This window comes from Papilio machaon, chromosome 28, assembly GCF_912999745.1.
Source record: "Papilio machaon chromosome 28, ilPapMach1.1, whole genome shotgun sequence".
NCBI classification, from domain to species: domain Eukaryota; kingdom Metazoa; phylum Arthropoda; class Insecta; order Lepidoptera; family Papilionidae; genus Papilio; species Papilio machaon.
The window spans coordinates 2449902-2473535 of record NC_060013.1 but is presented as its reverse complement, the minus strand read 5'-3'; the positions used below and the strand labels follow the sequence as shown (position 1 = coordinate 2473535).

The 23634-nt window shown below is 36.7% G+C and overlaps 4 protein-coding genes across 13 annotated transcripts in view; all 4 read left to right on the top strand.

The window, feature by feature from the left end:
• Positions 1-12849, top strand: part of LOC106711728 (gastrula zinc finger protein XlCGF26.1) — a 31492-nt gene extending 18643 nt beyond the window's left edge. The window contains exons 6-8 of one of the 10 annotated variants that reach the window (XM_014504122.2): positions 2480-3516; positions 3968-3999; positions 5038-5092. In XM_014504122.2, coding sequence (XP_014359608.1) covers positions 2480-3516; positions 3968-3999; positions 5038-5044 — 1076 coding nt within the window. In that variant the 3' untranslated portion in view covers positions 5045-5092. The other 9 variants (XM_014504117.2, XM_045684906.1, XM_014504118.2 and 6 more) reach the window with 9 other exon arrangements.
• Positions 8143-16673, top strand: LOC106711730 (zinc finger protein 93). Its single transcript, XM_045684914.1, has 2 exons — positions 8143-8190; positions 15462-16673. Exons 1-2 carry the CDS (start codon positions 8160-8162, stop codon positions 16541-16543), a joined length of 1113 nt encoding a protein of 370 aa, XP_045540870.1. The 5' UTR covers positions 8143-8159; the 3' UTR covers positions 16544-16673.
• A 523-nt stretch (positions 16674-17196) lies between these two features.
• Positions 17197-18310, top strand: LOC106711684 (zinc finger protein OZF-like). Its single transcript, XM_014504060.2, has one exon. It carries the CDS (start codon positions 17207-17209, stop codon positions 18308-18310), a length of 1104 nt encoding a protein of 367 aa, XP_014359546.2. The 5' UTR covers positions 17197-17206.
• A 1955-nt stretch (positions 18311-20265) lies between these two features.
• Positions 20266-23194, top strand: LOC106711685 (zinc finger protein 585B). Its single transcript, XM_045684866.1, has 2 exons — positions 20266-20281; positions 21549-23194. The coding sequence occupies exons 1-2, from the start codon at positions 20266-20268 to the stop codon at positions 23027-23029; spliced, it is 1497 nt and encodes a 498-aa protein (XP_045540822.1). The 3' UTR covers positions 23030-23194.
• Positions 23195-23634: the final 440 nt, after the last annotated feature.

The following is a 23634-nucleotide window of genomic DNA, read 5'->3' as shown; positions in this document are numbered from 1 at the left end:
TGTGCCATTAAAGAATCGGCTAGATCGAAACAAAATAATGACACAGTTCTTTTCTTTTTTAGGGACCAGAAAGGAACTCGATGGATTAAAGAAAGAGAGTAAACCAAAAAGACTGTTTGAAAGGTCCGTCAACCAGAATCCGGTGCGGCAAAACGCCGTGCTGATATTGAAGCATTCCACCGCGTTCCCTTTTAAGACACGTTTTAACAGAATCATTTGCTCCTATTGTCACGAAGAGTTTCAAAACATGGCAATACTCCGCGAACATGTTACGGCCGATCATTCAAATGCAGACTTCAATAGTGCTTTTTACAAAGTTGTAGACGATCTTAAAATAGATATAACTCAATTCAAATGTAATCTTTGCTCGACTGACATGACGAATGTTGATACGTTCATGACACATATATCCAGAGATCACGATATATCGGTTAATTTTGATGTACCATTTGGCGTACTTCCTTACCGCCAAAGTCCCACCGGACTTTGGATTTGCTTAGACTGTTACAAAAGTTTCTCAGAGTTCTCCCAAATCAATGCCCATTTGCGAAGTCACGTCAAAATATTAACTTGCGATAAATGCGGTGCCACATTCCTGTCCAAACAAGGATTGCGACAACATGAAAAGAGTTTCAAATGCAACAAGGCTTCTTATAAGCCACGTTTCGGTAAAGCGCTCAAACATCGCAGCAATACTGAAATAATTTTACAGTGTTCAACTGCTTGCCCCTTTCGGACTTGGGGTCATAATTTCAACTGCGTATTCTGCAGAGTTCAATCCAATGATCCCGTTGGGCTAAGAACTCACATGGCTAATCGTCATGCGAACTTCGATATTCAACTAGTGTTTAGTAGGAAATTGCGAAAGGACTTTCTCAAAGTTGATATCACCGATCTTCAATGTAAGCTGTGCTTCATGCCAATAGACTCCCTTGATGATTTAATGGCACATCTCAAGAACGATCACAAGCAGCCGTTGAACTTTGACGTACAACCGGGCGTGCTGCCGTTTAAACTGAACGACGGCTCCAACTGGAAATGTGCTATTTGCAAAATGCAATTTTCAAACTTTATATTCCTTAAAAAGCATACATCTGAACATTTTCACAACTACGTGTGTGATACTTGCGGTGAAGGATTTATTACTGAAAACGCTCTGGTTGCCCATACGAGGATACCGCATGATAATAAGTACAAGTGCAGTCGTTGTATAGCCACGTTCACCACATTAGAAGAGAGGAACGTGCATGTCAAAACTCAGCATACGAACTTGCCCTACATGTGCGTGTACTGTAAAGACAAACCCAGATTCGGTACTTGGGAATTACGTAAGAGACACCTCATGGAATTTCATAATTTCAAGCCGAGGACAGAGATGTACGAATGCACGACTTGCCATATGACTTTCAAAACGAGATCTCAGAAATACCATCATAACGTGAAAGCGCATCGAACGAAAATGGAAACTGAGTTTGGATTCCCTTGTGGTCATTGTTCTAGGGCGTTCGCATCGAAGTTATCTTTAGATAAACATATGGCGAAGAAACATTTTCATAGCTTATAATTTTTTAATCGAGACACTTGAAAAGCAATAGTCTTCATTTATCTAAATTGTGAACTGGATTGTTTTTAAGCTGGCTCTTTCACAGCTAAAATCTCAACTTTTCTAGTCTATTTTAATTTTAATATACTGTTTTACTTGGTGTTCAACTGTCATAGTATTTTTATTAAAAGCTGATTTTTTTTACAATTTTTTTCTTGTGTAAATCAAATTGAAGTCACTTAGATATTTTTTTTGCCAATTATCAGTATATTGATTTAAATATATGCCAAGTATTTGCAATGTACGAATTGTGTTATAAAACCGGGGATAGTGTATTTATTTATCTTCTTAAACATATTTTCATATGATTGTCATCATGTTGTGAAATTACTTGTAAAGTTGTGATAGGGTACAGAAATGCATTTATTTTGAAAACATGATGAATTAAATATTTTGAAAAGTTTAGTTAGGAAATTAAATAATTTTATATGAATTTGCTGGATTTATTTTATATTCACACTGAAAAAAGGTATCTAAACGGATTTAAAAAAAAGAAAAAAATATCGCTACTTTTGTCACATTGGTTAAATAACTTCCGATTTCAATTGACAACAAAGTGAGTAATCTTAAACAGCAATTAATCTTTGAATTTCAAAAGAATTAAAACAACTTAAATATGTACAAGATATATACATTTTCATATGTAGTTTGAATCGTTATTGTGTCGGTTGAACTCCCAAAAATGTCTTAAATGATGTCAAGATATGTTATATATAAAAAAAGTATAATAAGACCTTTCAAACATTCGAAATGATTATTTATGAGGCGTTTCATCTTCTTCCTATCGTTAATAATTCCGGCTTGTGATCAAAAGAATAAAGAGTACAAAAACAACAACGAATCAGACGAGTTCAAATGAAACTTTTCTATTTTTAGGATGCGAAGAACAAGTCGGAAGAAAAGGTATCATTAAATTAAAATCCAATGAACAACGCTACGTGAGGAGCGCAAGAGCGGAGGCTAGAATCGCTACAAAAGGAAACGCCAAAGCTTTATTAGAATGTTGGTCCCTTTGCCCTTTTACGTGGCATTGGAGCCGATTCAAGTGCGCCTACTGCGAGGAAGGCTTCCTACAGTGCGCTGAACTCAGAGCACACGTTACAGAGTGCGCGCCCAAGCATAGCTTCAAAGATATTTATAGCAACTATAAAGAAATGTCTCTCATCAATGTAGACGTGACCGAGGCCATGTGTCGCGTTTGTCAATGTCCTTATTCTAACGTCGACCACATGCGACAGCACGCAATCCAACATGGCTACCAGTTAGACAGCGCACAGCCGGACGGCGTACTACCGTTCAGATTGAACAAGGAGGACTGGCGGTGCGTCATCTGTCGAGATCCCTTCAACAACTTTCTTAAACTGTACGAGCATATGAACGTTCACTACCAGCACTACATCTGCGCCACCTGCGGCAAGGGATACATGACGGCGATGCGCCTCAGGAAACACTCCGAGGTCCACGTTACCGGATCCTTTCCATGCGACAAATGCGCTCGAGTTTTCACGATGCGTGCAGCCAGAGATCACCACAAAGCCCAGGCCCACGCTAAAGGACCCCGCTACGGCTGCCCCCATTGTAATATAAGATTCAAGACCTATTATCACAGGATGAATCATTTAAACGAGGCTCACAAGGAGAAGTTGGTTTTATACAAATGTAACGTGTGCGAGTTGACATTCAGTACGAGTGCGAAACGCGGAGCGCACATCCGTTTCGTACACTTACCTCAACAGCGGGTCTTTCCCTGTGCTCACTGCGACTGGCATTTCAAAAATAAGTCTGACTTGAAAAAGCACATGGTTAAGCATACTGGCGAAAGAAATTACTCTTGCACGGTCTGTGGCAAAAGCTACCCGAGGAATAAGACGTTGCGAATGCACCTTAGGAGCCACGAGGACCTGACCTGCAAGGTGTGCGGCACTCTCTTCAAGCAGCGCTCGCAACTGGTGGATCACGCACGCATACATCAGCCAGATCTGAATGAGTTGAATGGATCTAATAAGATTACAACCTAAATTTCTACCAATATACTACTGCCATCGACTATGTACTTTCATTAAAATGTGTTTTTTTATTTTAAATTATATATCTTCGGATATCTTTAAAAAGTTGTAAACGCAAATGCCATGCCCATTGCCAACTACATTATTAAGCTATCTCACAATTGATTTTCCCAATCTAATTTTGATTATAGTATTAAGTTTTCCTTAGATTTAGACGATTAATACGACATTTATAAACGTAAATCTTTTCTTTTGAATCGATTGTTGGGTATGAATAGAAGTAATAATGCATGCAATACACTGGAGTGGGTTGTTGCTGCAAATTCGAGGTAGTAACTTGAAATCGTTTTGTTTTTAGGTTCCGCTATTGCGGACGAGACGGCTAACAAGGTAGTTAAGCAAGTTAGGAAGTTAAAAGAGAACGTAAGCGCGCGACAGATGCGCAGGCGCCGGCGTGCCAACAATCAACTGCCCGAAGAGTCCGACAAGCGAATCGCCAAAACTATGATGAGAAGGAACGCGATGACGATTCTAGAATGTTCTTCCGCTTGGGCCTTTCGATGGTTTCATAATGCTTTCTACTGTTCCTATTGCGATGAGAAATTTGTCGATTCTTTGCCATTGCGAGAACATGTAATAGCCTCTCATTTAACTGATCCTCCAACTCCACGTGTATTTGCAAAATTGACAGAAAATAACATGCTCAAAATAGACGTAACAAGTTTAAACTGTAGGCTTTGTAACTGTGTTTGTTCCTCCATAGACATACTTAAGAATCATCTAACAATTGAACACAAAAAGATATTTAATAAGAATTATAGTGATGGTGTTCTGCCTTTTAAGCTGGATCAGACAGGATTTAACTGTCAAATATGTTTTGACCTTTTCTCAAGTTTCTCCAAAATAAACGAACACATGAATTCTCATTATCAAAATTATATTTGCGACGCTTGCGGTAAAGCTTTCGTCTCCAAATCCAGGTTCAGAACCCACGTGCAGTCACACGAAATTGGTAATTTTCCTTGCGGAGATTGTGACGAAATTCTCCAAACTAGAGCGGCTCGAATGTGTCATAGATTGAAAGTCCATAAGAGCGGCGTTCGATACGCTTGTCCGCGCTGTCCCGAGGTCTTTACTACCTATTATTCTAGAGCTAAACATTTGGTCGACAGTCACGCACATCAAAGGAGGGATTACGAATGTACAACATGTGGTAAAGCTTTCGAAACGAGTTGCAAACGTGCGGCCCATTTTCGTCTCTCCCACAAACCTATAGAGAAGCGTTTCGAATGTTTGTACTGCCCTTGGCAATTTGTTAGTCAATCGAAACTCAGACGCCACTTAAAAGCTCACAATGTCGGATAAGCACAATATTGCACAAAGAATTGTTGAAAACATACATACAACTTACAGTATTTTTATTTTTAGGAGATGAAGAAAATAGTGCCTCACAAAGTACATCAACCGATAATGTTAAATGGAGCAGAAAACGGAAGCTGGCCGAAGAGAATGTCAATGCAGCTATAATTCTAGAACATTCGAATACTGTTGTTTTTAGATGGAATCGAGGAAAATTTATGTGCGCCTACTGCCCCTGTACCTACACAAGTGTCAAAGAAATTCGCCTTCATTCGGAGGACCATAAAAACAAACTCGATGTATTTTTTTATAATCCAGAAGTACGTAACAAATATCCTCTACGTGTTGATATAACAGACCTTTGTTGTATCATTTGTAATGAGAAGACTGAAAATTTAGAAGCACTGAAGACACATCTATCCGATGTACACAACAAAACATTTAATTCAAATAACATTAGTTTGGTGCCTTTTGTGCTGACAAATGAGAAGTATTCCTGCGTAGCTTGCGGTAAATACTTTGAGACCTTGATGGCTTTATTTTCGCATATGAATGAACATTACTCTGATTACGTTTGCTACACTTGTGGCAAAGGATATTCGAGCAAGCATAAATTGCAATCACACCAAAAATATCACGAATCTGGTGAATTTCAATGTCCTAAATGCGATACGGTGTTAGCGAGTCGAGTAGCGAGAGATCAACATGTGTCTAAAGTGCATGGTTCGAAGGAAAGATACAGATGTCCTATCTGCAATGAACAATTTTCATCGTATTATGGCCGCTTGAAACACTTGGATAAGACGCATGGAAAAAAGGCAGAGTATAAATGTAATTTGTGCTCCTCTGTATTTCGTTGTGCCGGATTAAGGTATTCCCATATGAAGATCGTGCATAGAATGAAGACTTGAATAATGAAACCTCTGTAGTATTTTATTCAAACGAATCTTTAGCTGGACTGTTTTACATAAAATGTGCACAAAAATAGATAGTCTACAATTGCAAGTATTTATATTTTATTTTAAAAGTATTTGATTAAGATAATATTTTAGTATATAAAGGTTGTAGAACGTTTGACAACGTATGCAATTAAAAATGTATGTACTTTTAGCTTCTCACTATGAATTCTTAGGGTATTGATATTGTAATAAATGAATACATAAATAAAGTAATTTTTACACCTAATAATTCCTCTTTTTTTAATATATATATATATTAAATAAATTAGTTTTCAACACCACTTCGAAGTTATAAACACATCGTTTTATTAGGTAAACAAAACTGTATCTCTGATTCATACGTACGTTCAATGGGATCATCTGTCATCTGGTCTTGATTTTTATAAAATCATTGCATGGCAATTACTAACGATGGAAAATCGGACAATTTAAGATATATCGTCAAATAAGTGAAAAGATTTCCCAGTACACTGTGCGACGGTTTAATAGTGAATTTTCTTTTTGTTTTTAGGAGCCAAGGATAGCAATGTTAAGTGGAAAACGGGACGCAAGTTAAATGATGTCAGAGATAACGCTGCTATTATTATAGAGTGTTCCAACGTGTGCCCATTTAGGTGGAGGTGGGGACAATTTATTTGTGCTTACTGTCCTACATCATTTGGAGATTTTAAAGGATTCAGAGAACACGTAGCCAAACATTCAAAAACGGAAGAAGCGCCGAAATTGTCGCGTCCCGTCAACACTACAAAAGCTGAGGTCTCTGACCTTCAGTGTGATTTATGTTCACAGAAAGCTAAAGATTTAGACGAACTTGTCGAGCATTTGACTAATGCTCATAATAAGCCCATAGTTAAAGAGTACGGCATAGGTATCACACCGTTTTACCTCAACGGTGATAAGTACATTTGCACTCAATGCGGTGTACATTTCGATCTGTTCACTAAACTGAATTCTCATATGAATAATCATTCTACAGATCATATATGTTATAAATGCGGCAAGACCTTTTCTAGCGCGATTCGACTCAAGTCGCACCTGGTGACACACGAGTTGACAGGGGAAGGTTGCAAGTGCACGAAATGCGGCGAAACTTTCGCGAACCTCAAGCTGAGAGCGACCCATATGTCGACCGTACACAAGCCTAAGTTAAGATATAGGTGCACATATTGTAACGAGAAATTTAAAGGTTACAGCGAAAGAGCAAAACATCTCCAAAAAGTCCATGATAAAAAACGCGAGCACGCATGTCATCTATGTCAAGCTGTGTTTTCTACATTCAATCAGCGTACAAGGCATATTCAGTATGTTCATTTAAAAGTGAAACCGTTCCAATGCCCGGTGTGCCCGTACAGATCGTCTACGAAGGCGTTAATGACAAACCACGCTGTGAAACACGACGGCACAAGGAAGTTTCAGTGTGATGTGTGCTCGAAGTCGTACGCCCGGTTAAAATCATTACGCGAACATATGCGCATCCACACTAACGACAGGCGCTTCACCTGCGAGTATTGCAGCAGCGCGTTCGTGCAGAAGTGCAGTTTGAAGAGTCACATTAGAACACACCATCCAAAGGCCGTGTCTGAAACTAAAGACATTTAACCATTTTTCGAATAAATTCAAAACCAATTTTCTGTTATAATTTACTTAAAATGCCCAAATGATTTTTGCAGAACTTTCGAGTACTTTTGTATTTCAATATGTTTTTGATACGGGTATGAAAAATTATAATTTAAGGTTTAGAACAACATTGCAAGGAAGAGCTTATATCGGATGTTTTCTTATTTTTAGGAAGAAAATCTGAAGACATACAGATAAAGAATGAAGTGGAATCTGACATGGAAAATATAGGAGCTGCTCTCGTTGTGACAGGGCGGGACGCGGGCAACGAGCGGCGTGCCGCGTTCCGAAATAACATTAAAATGATCATAGAGTCGTGCACTGCTTGCCCGTTCAAGTACAGGAAGGGCACTTACCTGTGCTTCTTCTGCAAAACCTCCTTCTTGGAACCAGAGCGTCTGCGCGAGCACACCCGCCACCAGCACTCTGATGTTAAACAACTACTCAAACCTCGCAAATACGAACCCTTGAAAATGGACTTCGCTCTCACTACATGCAAATTATGCGGTCTCTCCATTTCTGATTACGAAATGCTCAAGTCTCATTTACGAGAACACGGAAAACATTTAGACTGCTCCTACGGTGACAGTATACTGCCGTACAATTTGACTAAAGATGATCATCGTTGCCAGATATGTGGTAAACGGTACGAGATGTTTTTAAGTCTTCATAAACATATGAACGAGCATTACGAGCACTTTATATGCGAGACGTGCGGAAAACGGTTCGCGACATCACAGCGTATGGTCAATCACGCCAGGACACACGAGCGAGGTGACTTCCCGTGCAAGCGTTGTCAGGATACGTTCCCTTCTTATGCGTCTCTTTACGCGCACGTAGCTAAGATTCATAGATCAAATAAGAGATATAAGTGTCCGATTTGTGATGAAAAATTCGCCTCGTACAAGCATCGTCTGAAGCATCTTAACACAATTCATGGAGAAAAGACGGCGATATTCCCTTGTCCTTCCTGCCCTCGAGTTTTCGATCTATGTAGTCGACGCACTGCGCATATACGTTTCCAACATCTCCAGGAACGCAACCACTCGTGTCCCTTGTGTTTTATGAAGTTTTTCACTAAATACGAACTTCAGGAGCATTCAATCAAACATGGAGGGGAGAGGATATACCAATGCGATGTGTGCAAGAAATCGTACGCCCGCTTGAAGACATTGCGAGAACACATGCGGATACATAATAACGACAGGCGTTTTGTTTGTCCCGTTTGCGGGCAGGCGTTCATACAGAACTGTAGCTTGAAACAGCACGTGAGAGTACATCATTCCAGTCAAACTAAATCTAATGTATTTTAAATGACTCGTTTCAGACAAATTAAGGAGATTTTAAGTCGAAGGCTTTAAACTTGTATCTATTATTAAATAGAATGAAATAAATGTGCATCGGTGAATTTTATGTTGAATGTTTTTTATTATTTTAAACTAAAAATACGGCTCACCCAAAATGCACTACATTTTAAAATATTGCCATTATAAGATACATTATATCGAAGAGTACTTGCTATTTTTTTTAGAACGCTGGAGCATAAAACTCGCGTGAAATAGTTTTAACATATAATAAACATGTTCTTTAAAACATTAATGCCAACTTAAAGTATAGTATTGCAAATCGGAATTCGTGGTGATTGAATCGGATGACCAATAAACGCTGATATAAAATTATAAAAAGGTGTACCTTTTACACAATTCGTTCACGAGGAAAGCTACAGTTTCCACATTAAATGTAGGTAGGCATATAAAACAATATAGATATTCTAGTTCAACAAATTTACCAGATAAAACAATAACTTAAACTTAGATTTGTGTTGTTAATTTGTTGTGGTTGAAGTTGACACGATTATTTTCTCATTTATAGGTAGTGAATCACCGTGTGAGGATCAACAGGACAAGAATAATACGGGACTTCAAAGGAAAAAGAGACGCAACATTATACTCAACCCAGAAATACTAAAGGAGAGGAAGAAAAACTCAACTTTAATATTAGAAGCCGCAAAATTATGTCCTTTTAGATGGATGAAAAATTTATTCATCTGTTTTTATTGCGATCAGCAATTTTTAGATCCTGACGCTTTGAGAGAACATAATAATCTCGAACATTCGACGCCATCTTTATCGCAGATTGAACACGAAATGTCGAAACAGAAGAAACATGAATTTGTCAAAGTGGAACTGACGAATGTCAGTTGTAAGATATGTAACCAGATTTTGCACGACATACCCAGTTTAAAATATCACCTCATGGATAGACACGATATGTACATTAATTCAAACGACGGTATATTACCTTTTAAGATCTCGAAGGACAACTTCGTATGCATATTATGCAGTACAAAGTTTGAAACTTTCAAATCATTAAACCATCATATGAACGTCCACTTTCAGAACTATATCTGTGAACAGTGCGGCTCGGGTTTCATTACACCAGACAGATTACGTGCACATTCAGTCATCCACGTCAATGGTTCTTTCCCATGTGAAGAGTGTCATAAAGTGTTCCGTTCGAACACCGCCAGGACCGAGCATATTGCTAACATTCATAAGAAATGCAAAAGACACAGATGTCCAGAATGCCATGAAGGTTTTCGTAATTACTTTCAGAGGAATAAACACATCTCGTCTGTTCATGGAATGACATTGAAAGAATTTAAATGCGACTTATGTCCCAGGGTGTTCAATTTGAGCGGTAAACTAAGGGTACACTTTAGAACAGTGCATTTGAAAATGAAACGGTATACGTGTGAAGTTTGCGATTGGAAGTTCTACTCCAAATCGGAGTTGAAATTTCACATGATCAAGCATGGTGGGGAGAGAAAGTATCAATGCAATGTATGCAAGAAGGCATATGCAAGAAAGTATACGTTGACGGAACATATGCGTATACATGATAACGACAGACGATACTCATGCGGAGAGTGTGGCAGATCCTTTGTCCAGAATTGTAGTCTGAAGCATCACGTAAAAGTTCATCATCCGACAACGATTGTAAAATTAGATCCTTCATTTCAAGATGAAATTTCGGATAAAGATCGTGTCTCTTGTAGTTATAAATGAATTTGTTTTAAATTTTATCACACTAAATCATCATCATCATCAGCTCACTATAAGTCCCCACTGAGGGGCTCGGAGCCTACCCCAAGTTAGGGGTGACTAGGCTATCGCACTAAATAATTCTTGCTAACTAAATACATGGCTCATGGAAAAGTCCAAAAGTTAAACTCTTATACTTTAGGGCGACTTGTTTAACTAATTCCACAATGCACTTTATTGTATCTAAAGATTAACTTTTTTCTTTCTATACATCTGTATACTAATGGTGTCAGTCTGTGAATATATTTTGAAATTAACCACTTTTTTCATCTCAAATAATTACAATTAGAATTTTACTACATTGGTTCTAATGAATTTATTAAATGTGAAAAAAGTCTCTGTTATAATATTGATGTAATTTTTCGAATTGGTTAATAAATTGGATTTCTTAGGAATTCGTTTTATTTTATTGATGGATTTTTTATTACGTTTTTATCACGCTTTTGGGATACGAAAGTTACAAGTATAGTAACATAAATTGAATACTATTTCGTAGTAATAGATCTTTGTGCACACGCCCGAACGTAAAAGGAGACATCTTCATACGATTTGTTTGTTTCTAGGATCGGACAGTACGGATATACAAGCCACAAAAAGGATCGTGCCGTTGTTCCAAGTGGATTACGACCGTAGCCTCTGTAGGCCACTGGGCACCGTTACAAATTTTAAGAAGGTGCTTGCTATGGCGCAGCTGAGCGGCGAGGACCTCTCGTCCCGGAGCCCTTCGCCTATATACATGGACAGAGCACCCTCGCCTCAAATTGTGCACGACAGAATAGATATTCCACAGCTACAAGAACAAATACCTCAAAAAAATATCGATATTCGACAAAATGCACTCACTCTATTCGAATTTTCTACCGTATATCCGTTCGTCTATGGGAATAATAAATTTAAATGTTTCATTTGCTCGCAACCGTTTCTAGAAACTTCCCTACTGAAACGCCATATGCAGGACACGCACACATACGCCCCGATAAAACGTCTGGTCAACAATCGTAGGGAGAACGTCATCAAAGTGGACGTTAGCGAAATGGGTTGCAAACTGTGTCCCCACAAACCTAAGGACTTGCAAGAACTCAAAGTACATTTAAAAGTTGAACATCACAAATTAATTGAACCCGATTTGAAAGATAATATAATTCCATTCGTGCTAGAAGGTGACGAAGAGGGATACAAATGTGTTATGTGCGAATCGAAATTCATTAAAGTTCGAACTCTTGTCATTCATATGAGTGTACATTTTAATAACTACAGCTGTGAAATCTGCGGATCAGGATTCATGACGTTGCGTTTGCTGAAGAAACATTTGGAGGTGCACGAGAGTGGAAACTTCCACTGTGACCGTTGCAACAAAGTATTTAACACGTCGTACAAATTGTCGCTGCACATTAGAGGAGTGCATTTGAAACAGTACCCTCGACGATGTCCAATATGCCCGGAGAGATTTAACTCGAACTATCGGCGGACGAAACATTTGCAAGACGTCCACAATCAATCGACGCGCGTGCACAAATGCAAGACATGTGGTCGTGGCTTCAACCTTAGATATCACTTAGTGTGCCATACGAGATCTGTGCACCTTCAGGAGAGGAACCATCAGTGTAAGATCTGTCTGCAGAGGTTCTGTAATAAAGAGACGTTGAAACGTCACATGGTGATACATACGGGAGAAAAGAATTATAAATGTGAAATGTGTGGTGAAGCGTTTTTGCGCAGAAAAAATTTAAGGGATCATTTACGTGTACACGAAGTGCTTTGAAACTGATTATTTTAAAATAATTATCGATAAAAAATACGAAATTTCCTTCAAGCAGCAAGCGTATCTTATTCTCAAAGGCCAGCAACGCTGCGTAGATGTACACGAACATCGTTGAACACCTCGGTGTTCACGCTGCTCGTTTGTCCCCTTATGATATTTAAAAAAAAGATTACATGTAGATAAATACGTTGTAAAAACATCTCCAAAAATAGACTATCTTCTATAAACACGAATACTATCTTAGGAACTCTTTGTTTTTAGTTGGAAAATCTTCAAAAAAGTTTCGTTTCGTTTCGACTTTAGGTATCGGAAACTGAATTATAAATATGTCACTTTTATTGACTACTAGCTGTGCCAGCGACTTCGTCATCGTGAAAGTTTCTTTAGATAGGAGTTTGTGATAGAGAAAGGAAACACAAAGGGGGAGGGTATATTTCCATACAAATTCCGTACCCTATTGTTATTTTACACCCTTGAGGGCAAAACTTTTACAAACTTTGAACGTCATATTTATTTACATCGAATCAACAGCCTCTAAAATAAGTTTCAAGCTTTCAACGCTAAAAATGGCAATACTGTGGTAGAATTGTAATTTTTAGAACTAGAAATAACTTGTAACTTATGTCCATCTTTATACTTATGACATCTAATTACAAAATTTCATTTAAATCGGTTCAGTAGTTATGACTTGAAAGCGCAACAGACAGAGTTTCACAATTTTTAATATTAATTGATGATAGAGTTATTTTTATTTAATTTTGATCGCCTGCGACTCCATCCGAGCGGAATTAAAAAAAAACAATAAGTCTGAGTTTTTCCAGACTATGATCTACATCTGTGCCAAATTTCATCAAGGCCTGTTGAGCCGTTCTGAAGATACCTTCAAACAAACATCCATCTAAACATTCGCATTTATAATATTAGTAAGATTATCATTTTACTTAAGAACAAAACTAAGCTTTAATGAATTAATCTCAAGCTAAATGTGGCCTAAATAATTGGACGTCTTTAAAAAAAAATGGCGCTGTTATTGAGCATAAGAACTCTGACATTCCCAAACAAATAATTCTGACTTTTCAAATACTGAATTAAGTTTAGTGCAAACTTATAAAGGTTTAATACTATTTTAAGTACAACTTTAGAAAACAGTTTGTAAAAATTATTATAATGCAAAGAGATCTCTTATTACTGTAAACTAAATGTAATATTTTATATGTGAAATTTTAATGTGTAATAAATTGAAATTCAAGCATTTTGTTATTTTTATTCCTTTAACTAGCTGTCGCCCGAGACTCCGTCCGCGCGGAATTAAATAAAATAGTAGCCTATGTGTTCTTCCAGACTATGTTCTACATCTGTGCCAAATTTAATCAAGATCCGTTGAGCCGTTTCGGTGATAACTTCAAACAAACATCCATCCATCTAAACATTCGAATTTATAATATTAGTAAGATATCTTATGTAAATCATTTTGAAATTATATGTACAAGTATCTGTTCTTTTTAGGTATCATCCATGTATCAAATACATCAATAATATTGAAAAACGAAGACGGATCTGATGTTAAATTATCAGTTCTTCAGAAACCTATATCCATTGATAATCTGATTATTGAAAATGAAGAAACAGATATATCTATAGATAAAAGTAAAAACATTATGAAAATTCAAACGCCTAAAAAAAACGAACTGCAATTAAACTTATCTGAAGATAATAAGTCAACATTAATATTTTTAAAGGAGCCAATATCTATAGATAACATTGGGAATGGAACTAGATTGTCATTAAGGAACCAAACGCTTAGAACTGTGAAAACATTAAACACATCACGAAGAAAAAGATATGAATCTCAGATATGGATACGAAACGCATTAACAATAGTTGAATTTTCATATGTTTACCCTTTTATATATGCACGTAATAAATATAAATGTTATATATGCTACGAAGAGTTTGTAGATTCACGGATACTAAGAGAACATTCACTAAAGAACCATAGTATAGAAGAATTAAGGCTGGAGTTGTATAAAAAGTCTCAAGATAATATTTTAAAAGTTGATGTCTTTCAACTTCAGTGTAAACTTTGTCAAACTATACTCCTCAATCTAAACGATTTGAAGTTTCATCTTAAAGATCATGGAAAAGACATAGACCCATCATACCAAGATAATATTATACCCTTTAAATTAAGTGGGGATACGTTTAATTGTCAGATTTGTGGCGACAACTACCATTTATTTAGACTGCTCATCATCCACATGAGTAAACACTTCAACAACTATAGTTGTGAAATATGCGGCAATGTATTTGTTTCTAAATTATTGCTAAAGAGGCATTTACAAGTACATAAAAGGGGGAGCTATCAGTGCGATAAATGCGATAAAGTCTTCACCAATTCGACGAAAAGAATAAATCATATTAGAGCGGTACATTTAAAACACAACGTGAGAACGTGTCCACTTTGTCCTGAGAGATTTAACTCAAATTATCAACGTAATAAACATATGAGAATCTCCCACGACCAAACAACCAGATACAGCTGCGAGACATGTGGGAGACAGTTCTATTTGAAGTACCAATTGTTTCTACACAAAAGATCCGTACACATGCTGGAACGGAATGAGGAATGCGCCATATGCCAATTTCGATTCTTCTCCAAATCCAGTCTGACCAGGCATATGGTTACACACAGCAATGATAAAAGTTTCAAGTGCGATGTTTGTGGGAAAGCTTATGCTAGAAGAAAAAATCTTCGAGAACACGCAAAAAACCATGAACTCGTCGAAGCAAGCAGCTGTTCCGTATGCGGTTGTTTATTTAATGATCAGTCTAGCTTAATGGCTCACATGAATACAAACCATGATGTTATATAAATACAAATTGTGAAATAAAAAAGATTATAAATAAAAATATACGAAACTTACCTTTTTTGAATTATTTACATGATAAATCACCTTGTTGAGGGCATGTAAAGAATGGCGTGGTTAGTTAGACGAATTAATCTTATTTTAACAGCAGATACTTTACGAGAAAAACTTTTATCTTTCCCAGGGATAACGAAGCAGCATCCACGGCCGAGGACTAGCATATGGCAAATGACAATATCGGAAAGGCAAAATGCGGCAACGTTCCTTGAATTCACTACTGTGAAACCGTTCTTTTACCAGCAAGCAAATTTTAAATGTTTCTATTGCAATGAAATATTCCCAGAGATAAACTCAGTATTACAACACACTAACTTTCACGTAGCGCCTGAAAGAGGCAATTTACTAAAACAGTATCTGAGAAAAGGAAAAAGAGTAATAAAAGCTGATATATCGGAATTAAAATGTAAGATTTGCGAGCAGAAGTATTCCGATTTGGATGACATTAGAACGCATCTGATAGCGACGCATAAGAAGGATTTTAACGCAGCAGGCAATGGACTAATGGCTTATAACCTAAGCATAACCAACGGACTCCTATCCTGTCACAGATGCAACAAGACTTTCAATTCATTTTTCCTTTTGAATCGACATATGAATGTTCACATGAATGTCGTTTGTGAAACTTGTGGCCTCGGTTTTATGTCGCACCAACGTTTGATTAACCATCGCATCGTGCACCAAAACGGTGTTCACAAATGCGATAGCTGTCAGGACGTTTTCCCAACAAAATTGAAGTTACGATATCACATATTTAAAAAGCACGAAGTATCTAATACAAAGAAGATAAAACCATTAAAGTGTCCACACTGTTTAGAGAGATTCGCGGAGCACTATCGAAAAATGACTCATTTAAAAGATGTCCACGGTATCACTTTTAAATTTGAGTGTCAGGTGTGCAAAGCGGTGTTTCCGATGCGTCGTGCTTTGACGGAACATACCACGAAGCTGCACACGCAGAAAATACAATGCAAAATTTGCGGTAAATGTTTCGGAACTCGATCCTTACTGAAGATGCATGCACGCGGACATACTGGTGAGAGGAACTTCTACTGTGCCATCTGTCAGAAAGCGTACATGCACGAGAGGACGCTGAGACAGCATATGCGAGTCCACGGCCCCGTATGGAAGTTGACTTGCCCCGAGTGTGGGAACGGATTCCACAACCGCAATGACTTCAATAAGCACATGAAGCACTGGCATCCTTAGTACCAATTGAACAATATCATCAAGAGTATTACGTCAACTGTCAATTCAATACAAGCAAGATCTGGCTTTGGTGTAACAGATTCTTTACTACAAATACTCATATTTGTATAACTTTACAAATAAAAAATACTACCAACCTTGTACCTGTTTTCATGAACTCGGAAAATATTAAGCAACAATTATTAATAATTAGTGATTATAATTTCTCACCGTGGGTATCCGAGACCTAAATCTGTATAAAACGTATCGTCATATCTGTCATTATCTTTGACAAAACAAAGACAACAATATGTTTTAAATGTGGATTTTAGTCTTCGAAACTCCTCGGCCAGCAGTTACATTCTCAATAACTTCTGTATTTTGTTAATAAACAACATACTATTTTCTTCTTTACTGAGTTATTGATTTAAGCCAATGCATGTATTTTGTGGGTGTTTTTTGTATGGAAATGACCACCGCTTCCATATTGCTCTTACGATACCTTGGCGTTAACTGTTAGAATGGTTAAGAAGGAATAATTAAACAAAATATATACAAGTTTGAAAAACAAGTTAAATGATGATATCATCTAAAATTGACTTCAACACAAATAAGCAATGATATAAGCATTATTACTGTGGGATTAAAAGATAAAAGATAAAATTGAATTTTCCCTCCCCAGGAATGCAAACGGGCGGCAGAAAAAGTGCATTTACCGGAATCTGGGAGATGACATTGTCGGAGCGTCAGAATGCAGCCACACTCTTGGATAATACGACTGTAACACCTTTCGTCTACTGCCGATATTACTTCAAATGTTTCTTCTGTCATCAGCAATATTCCAATATCAACAATCTCCTCGAACATACTTTGACCCATGAAATGCCCGACAGAGCAACTATACTAAAAGAATTAATACCCAAAGGAAAACGCACAGTTAAAGTTGATATCGCCAATCTCAAATGCAAAATATGCGAACGGATGTTCACTGATATTAACCAAATACGAGAACATCTAATTTCAGAGCATAATATAAGTTTTACTCCTTCCGGTAACGGAGTCGTGGCTTACAATTTGGCGCCCAAGAAGGGGCAGTTCGCGTGTCACGTCTGCGATAAAATGTTTCAAACCTTCATTCTGTTAAACCGACATTTGAACGTGCATTTTTGTAATGCTATTTGCGAAACTTGTGGTGCCGGTTTTATAACACACCAGCGTCTCTTACAGCACAAAGAGATACATTCTGGCGGATATCCGTGTACGAAATGCAATAAAGTTTACACCACAAATTCTAATTTGAAGTACCATATTGAAAAGAGTCATCAAGGTGGAACTAAAATGCGCATGTTACGTTGTACACATTGCTCGGAAAGATTCACAGAACACTTTAGAAAGTTAAAACATCTTAAAGAAGTTCACGGAATAACATTTATTTTCGAATGCGAGATTTGCAAGTTAGTGTTTCCAAGTCGTAGATCATTGACAATGCATACAAATAAATATCACTCGTTAAAAACGCAATGCGAAGTGTGCAAGAAGAACTTTAGCTGTATAACAACTCTGAAGAAGCATATGATTTCACATACAGGGGAGAGGAACTTTGTATGCAAGATCTGTGCTAAATCTTACCGTCACCAGAAAAGTCTTAAACAACACTCGCAAATTCATGATACAACAGATGACTTGATATGCTCCGATTGCGGAAACTGCTTTCCTAATAGAAACGATTTTAACAAACATGTAAAAGATTGGCATCGTCGATGTTTATTAGATTATAATGCTTGTTAACGTTTCATGCTATTTTTTCATATGAAAGTGAATACGCTTGGCGAATCGGTAGCTCTAAAAGTGTTAACATATATTTGCAAAACTTTTTAATAAGAATGTATTTATATATTCCAATCTAGTCAAAGCAGCTAGTCACAGAATATTATTATAATCTAGTAATGTAAATGTAATGTAATAAGTTACCATTCATCAAGTAAGCAAACTTTTCTCACTCAGTGTAGCATTGGCAAAAGGATTGTGATTTGAAGGAGTTGTCCTTTATGTGGGTAGCATTTTTAAAACTACTAAACAAATTGAAAAACAAAAGAAAAGTTAAGTATAAATTATAATAGTAGCGTTAGTTACAATAGATGTCACATAAATAAATATTTCGGTGATTGTGTGACAACCTTTAAAAACTATTATTTTTTCGCAGGCGCTGCCCGCGCTTTGCCAAGTGGAATATGGCATATGACGTTAGCAGAAAGAAAGAATGCTGCGACCTTCCTTCATTTGACAACTGTTAGGCCATTCACACATATGGGTTCAACATTAAAATGTTTCTACTGCAAGAAATATTATTCTGACTTGTCAGATTTACTCGAACACACTTTGACACATGCAGTAGAAGATAAAGATACGATACTTAAGAAATATATAATGAATGGAAAACGTATGGTTTTAGTGGATATATCAATACTTAAATGTAGACTTTGTTGGAAACGATACTCGGATATAAATTCTATTAGGCAGCATTTAGAAAACGAGCACGATAAGATTTTTTTTATAGGCAATAATGGTTTGATTGAATACAACTTATCCATTAAAAACGGTCTTCTAACTTGCCATATTTGTAGCAACACCTACCACGAATTTATCCATCTAAAAAGCCATATGTACTCCCACACAGGTAGGGTAGTTTGCGATGCTTGTGGTGTTAGCTTTATAAACCAGTATCATTTGTTATTACATATGGAAACTCATATAAATAAGAAATTATCTTGCAAATCTTGTGACCAAATATTCTCTAAATATAGTCAGTTAAAGTATCACACAGATATAGTCCATAAAGGAAGGACTAGAAGAAAGAAAACATGCGAACATTGTTCTGATACATTTAAAGAGCACCACACTAAGATGTTACATTTGAAAGTTGTTCATGGTATTGTAAAGTCATTTCCTTGTTTTGTGTGCAACGCTAACTTTGACTCCAGACGTGGGCTGACCGAGCACACAACTAAATATCATACAGAGAAGTATAAATGCGAAATATGCTCTAAGTGTTTTGAAATAGGGTCGAAACTGAAATATCACATGCGTATACATACAGGTAGTAAACAATATATATGTGCATATTGCAATAACGGGTACATGTTGAAAGCCTCTTTAATAAAACACATGAAACGACTCCATAGTTTTTACTACTCCGTACCAAAGATTATATAAAAATGAGAGGAGACACTTCATTCATAATGAAGGAAAATTACAAGAAGTGAAATTTTCCTTTGATAAATGCAACTAATTAGGTACCAAATTAAGTTTGATATTTATGATCTCATTTCTATTGTGTATATTCGTTCATTACTGTTTAAATGTGTAATTTTACTTATACCAAAATAAATATTGTCAGAAATAAAGATGTTATTTTATTCCACGCACACCGCGATGAGCAAAATTTTCAGTAGGCTTAGCATTTGTGACAAGCGCCATTGGGCGTAAAGTACACCGATAATCTCATACTAATTTTACATTATTTTCGATAACTATAAAAAGGCGAGGCAAAACACGAAGACAATATCATTATCCATTAGACAAATGACGACATAACTGTAGGAAAGTTTGACTTTTAATTTATTTATTTATAATAATAATAATAATAAGCCTTTATATTTCCATATTTACAATTGCATTTTGTTAGTATTGTTAGTTTTAAACTTATTTTAGTTATTAGTATTGTTAGTCTGTTATATTCAAATATGGATCCCACTTTGGGTAAAGGCCTCCTCCATCTTCTTCCAGCCTGTTCTGTTTTTGCTGAGAGTGAACCAATCTTTCCCTGTTACTTCGGTTATATCATCAGCCCACCGTTTTATTGGTCTACCAACTTTCCTTTTCCCTACTGGCCCTTTCCATCTTGTAGCTTCTAAAGTCCATCTGTTGTCAGTCATTCGTGATATATGACCAGCCCATTGCCATTTTAATTTTAGCGCTTGCATTAATGCATCAGTTAGCTTGGTTTTTTGTCTGATGTTTTCACTTGAAATTTTGTGTATCTTCCTTATGTTTAGTATGCTCCTCTCCATTGCACGTTGCGTTCTTATTATCTTTTGTCTAGCATTATTAGTAAAAGTCCATGTTTGGCAACCGTACAACAGAGAAGGTAGTAGGCATGTCTCAACCACAATACGCTTCATATTTATGCTATAGTCTCCTTTTAAAATTTCTTTTAGTGACCAATATTTTTTCCAGCTTATGTTCGCTCTTCTTTGGATTTCCTCATCATTGTTACAATTTCTAAAAGATACTTGTTTACCGAGGTATATATATTCGTCTACGTAGTCTATAATTTTTCTCTCTACTTCAATTGGAGTCTTGAGGCTGTTGGTCATTACCTTAGTTTTTGCGGCATTCATCTCCAATCCGACCTTACAGCTTTCTTCGTTCAGTGAGTGCAGCATAGATTTCAGTGCGTTAGCCGTTTCGGCAAAGATGACGATATCATCGGCGAATCGGAGATGGCTTAAGTAGCGACCGTTTACGTTTATGCCTTTATATTTCCAATCTAAATTTTTAAATATGTTTTCAAGAACTGCTATGAATAATTTGGGTGAAAGGGGGTCCCCTTGCCTTACTCCTCTTCTGATCATTATGTCTTCCCCACAGCTTTCTAGTTTAACCTTGCTTCTACAGTTTCCATAAATGTATTGCAAAAATCTGATATATTTTTCATTGATGTTTAATGTCTCTAGTGTTTTCCAAATTGCCTTATGGCTGATCGTATCGAAGGCTTTGTTATAGTCTACAAAGGCCACATACAACGGCCTATTGAACTCTTTGTACTTTGTACTTTTTAATTTATTTATTTACACAAGACAAAGTACTTGTAATTAGAGCTTCAGAACTAGTCAATTGATAAGCTTTATTTTATTTATCTAATTTAATAGTTGCGTTTTGTGTTTGTTAGATTAAATTAATTCAAGACAGATAATAACTATTAAGAATGTACTTAAATATTTATCACTTTGTCGTTTTTTTTTAGGGGTGAAGGCAACAGGAAGGTGCGTGGTATCACGAAAAAAAAAAGTTAGTTTCATTTACTCCATACCGCAGCGAAACAATGCAGAACTCATACTAAATCATTCCAGCGCGTATCCTTTCAAAACGAGATACAGTCAAGTATTATGCTCACATTGTCACAAAGAATTTGAAATTCTCTCTGAATTAAAAGTACATATGGGAAAATATCATTTCAATGCTGATCATAAGAATGTATTATACGGTCTGAGAGGTCACTTGATGAAGATAGATATCAGTCATTTGGAATGCAAGCTGTGTAGACAAACGTTCCTCGATATAAACGATCTAATGTGTCATTTCTCACAAGAACACGATTTACCAGTTAATTTCAACGCCAGCTTTGGCGTTCTACCTTACAAATATGTCGATGATCATTGGGTGTGCGTCAGCTGCGGTAAAACTTATTCTAATTTCAATGACATCAAACGTCACACATCTACCCACTTCATGAATTACAATTGCGAGAAATGTGGAACTACCTTCATATCTTATCAAGCGTTGAAAGATCATCAGAGACAGGTAAAATGCTATAGAACAGCTTACAATCCTCGGAACGGACGAGTCTTGAGACCGAGGAGTAACGCAGAAATAATATTGCAATGTTCCTCAGCTTACCCCTTCAGGACTTGGATGAGCAATTTGAATTGCATCTTCTGTAGAGTCAAAACTCGTGACCCTGTCTTCTTTCGGAACCATATGGAGGCAGAGCACAACACATACGATGTGCAAACTGCCTTTTATAAAAAAATGCGTAAAGCTTTCCTCAATGTCGACATAACTGATCTCAAATGTAAAGTATGTTCAATAACTATTGATAAATTCGAAGACCTAATAGATCATTTAAAGAACGATCATAATCAACCTATCAAATCTGATGCTCAATCCGGTTTACTCCCGTTTAGATTGAACGACGGATCTTCATGGAAATGCGCGATATGTAACAATCAATTCATAAATTTCGATGCTTTAAGAAAGCATACTCAGAGTCATTTCCATAACTATGTTTGTGATACTTGCGGTGAAGGATTTATAACGGAATCGGCTTTAATAGCCCACAATAAAATACCTCATGAGAACAAGTATTCTTGCTCCAGATGTAAAGCTACATTCACGAGTTTAAATGAGAGAAGTGCTCATGTAAAAACCAAGCATACATCCAAACCCTATGTATGTTTGTGCTGCGATGATAAGCCACGCTTCTCTTCGTGGGAGATGAAAAAGAAGCATCAATTGATAGTTCATAATTATGGAAGTGATGGTGACAGTTACGCGTGTACGTTATGTGGGAAATCATTCAAATCTCGGTCCGGGAAGTATAACCACATGTTAAGGGTACATCGACGTATTAATTCAGAGTTGAATTTCATTTGCTCGAATTGTTCAAGATCATTCACTAGTCAATTGTTTCTGGACAAACATATGGCTAAAAAACATACTATCTAGCAGTCGAACTTGGATAAGCGAGAGTTCAGTAATGACGGACTATATCCATAAGCGAAAAAAAATATTTCGGTTCCTTGGAATCTCGCATATTCAAGTTCGACAGTTTCTATTTGAATGAACTGTAACCATAATTTAGACTACATTTCAATGGCTCCTGCGAGTAAGGGCCAATGTGGAAATGGACAACTTTTCATGAGAGGCTTTTAAAGTTTCAACCATATATGTAAATAGGCCATTTTACTTCAGCATAAATTAAGATTTACACCTTTAAATGTGTATTTTGTTTAGTGCATGTTGTTAAATAAACAAAGAGGTAGCTTTTAACAAAAAAAAATCGTCAATTTGTTACTTATGCTTCTATACATAGCACATATCGATTTAAGTAAACATATAAAAAATAAACTTATATAAAAACGAAAGTTTTATCATTACCCATGTAAGTGTTCTGCGGACCACAGAGAATTGTTTTGTGTAACATCTTTCCACCATCATATTCAAATACGGTCTGTTGTAATCTAAAAACAGACTTTAATCATTGGAATAAATCGATCTCGATTTAATTCAATGCTCGCGGTTCGCGGTTCGCTTAAAAACTAAAAACACCA

Coding starts and splice junctions, on each gene's coding strand:
- LOC106711684 (XM_014504060.2), top strand. CDS start 17,207: ATGCAAACGGGCGGCAGAAAAAGTGCATTTACCGGAATCTGGGAGATG.
- LOC106711730 (XM_045684914.1), top strand. CDS start 8,160: ATGATCATCGTTGCCAGATATGTGGTAAACG. Junction 8,191..15,461: donor TGCCAGATATGTGGTAAACG/GTACGAGATGTT, acceptor TATCTTTCCCAG/GGATAACGAAGCAGCATCCA.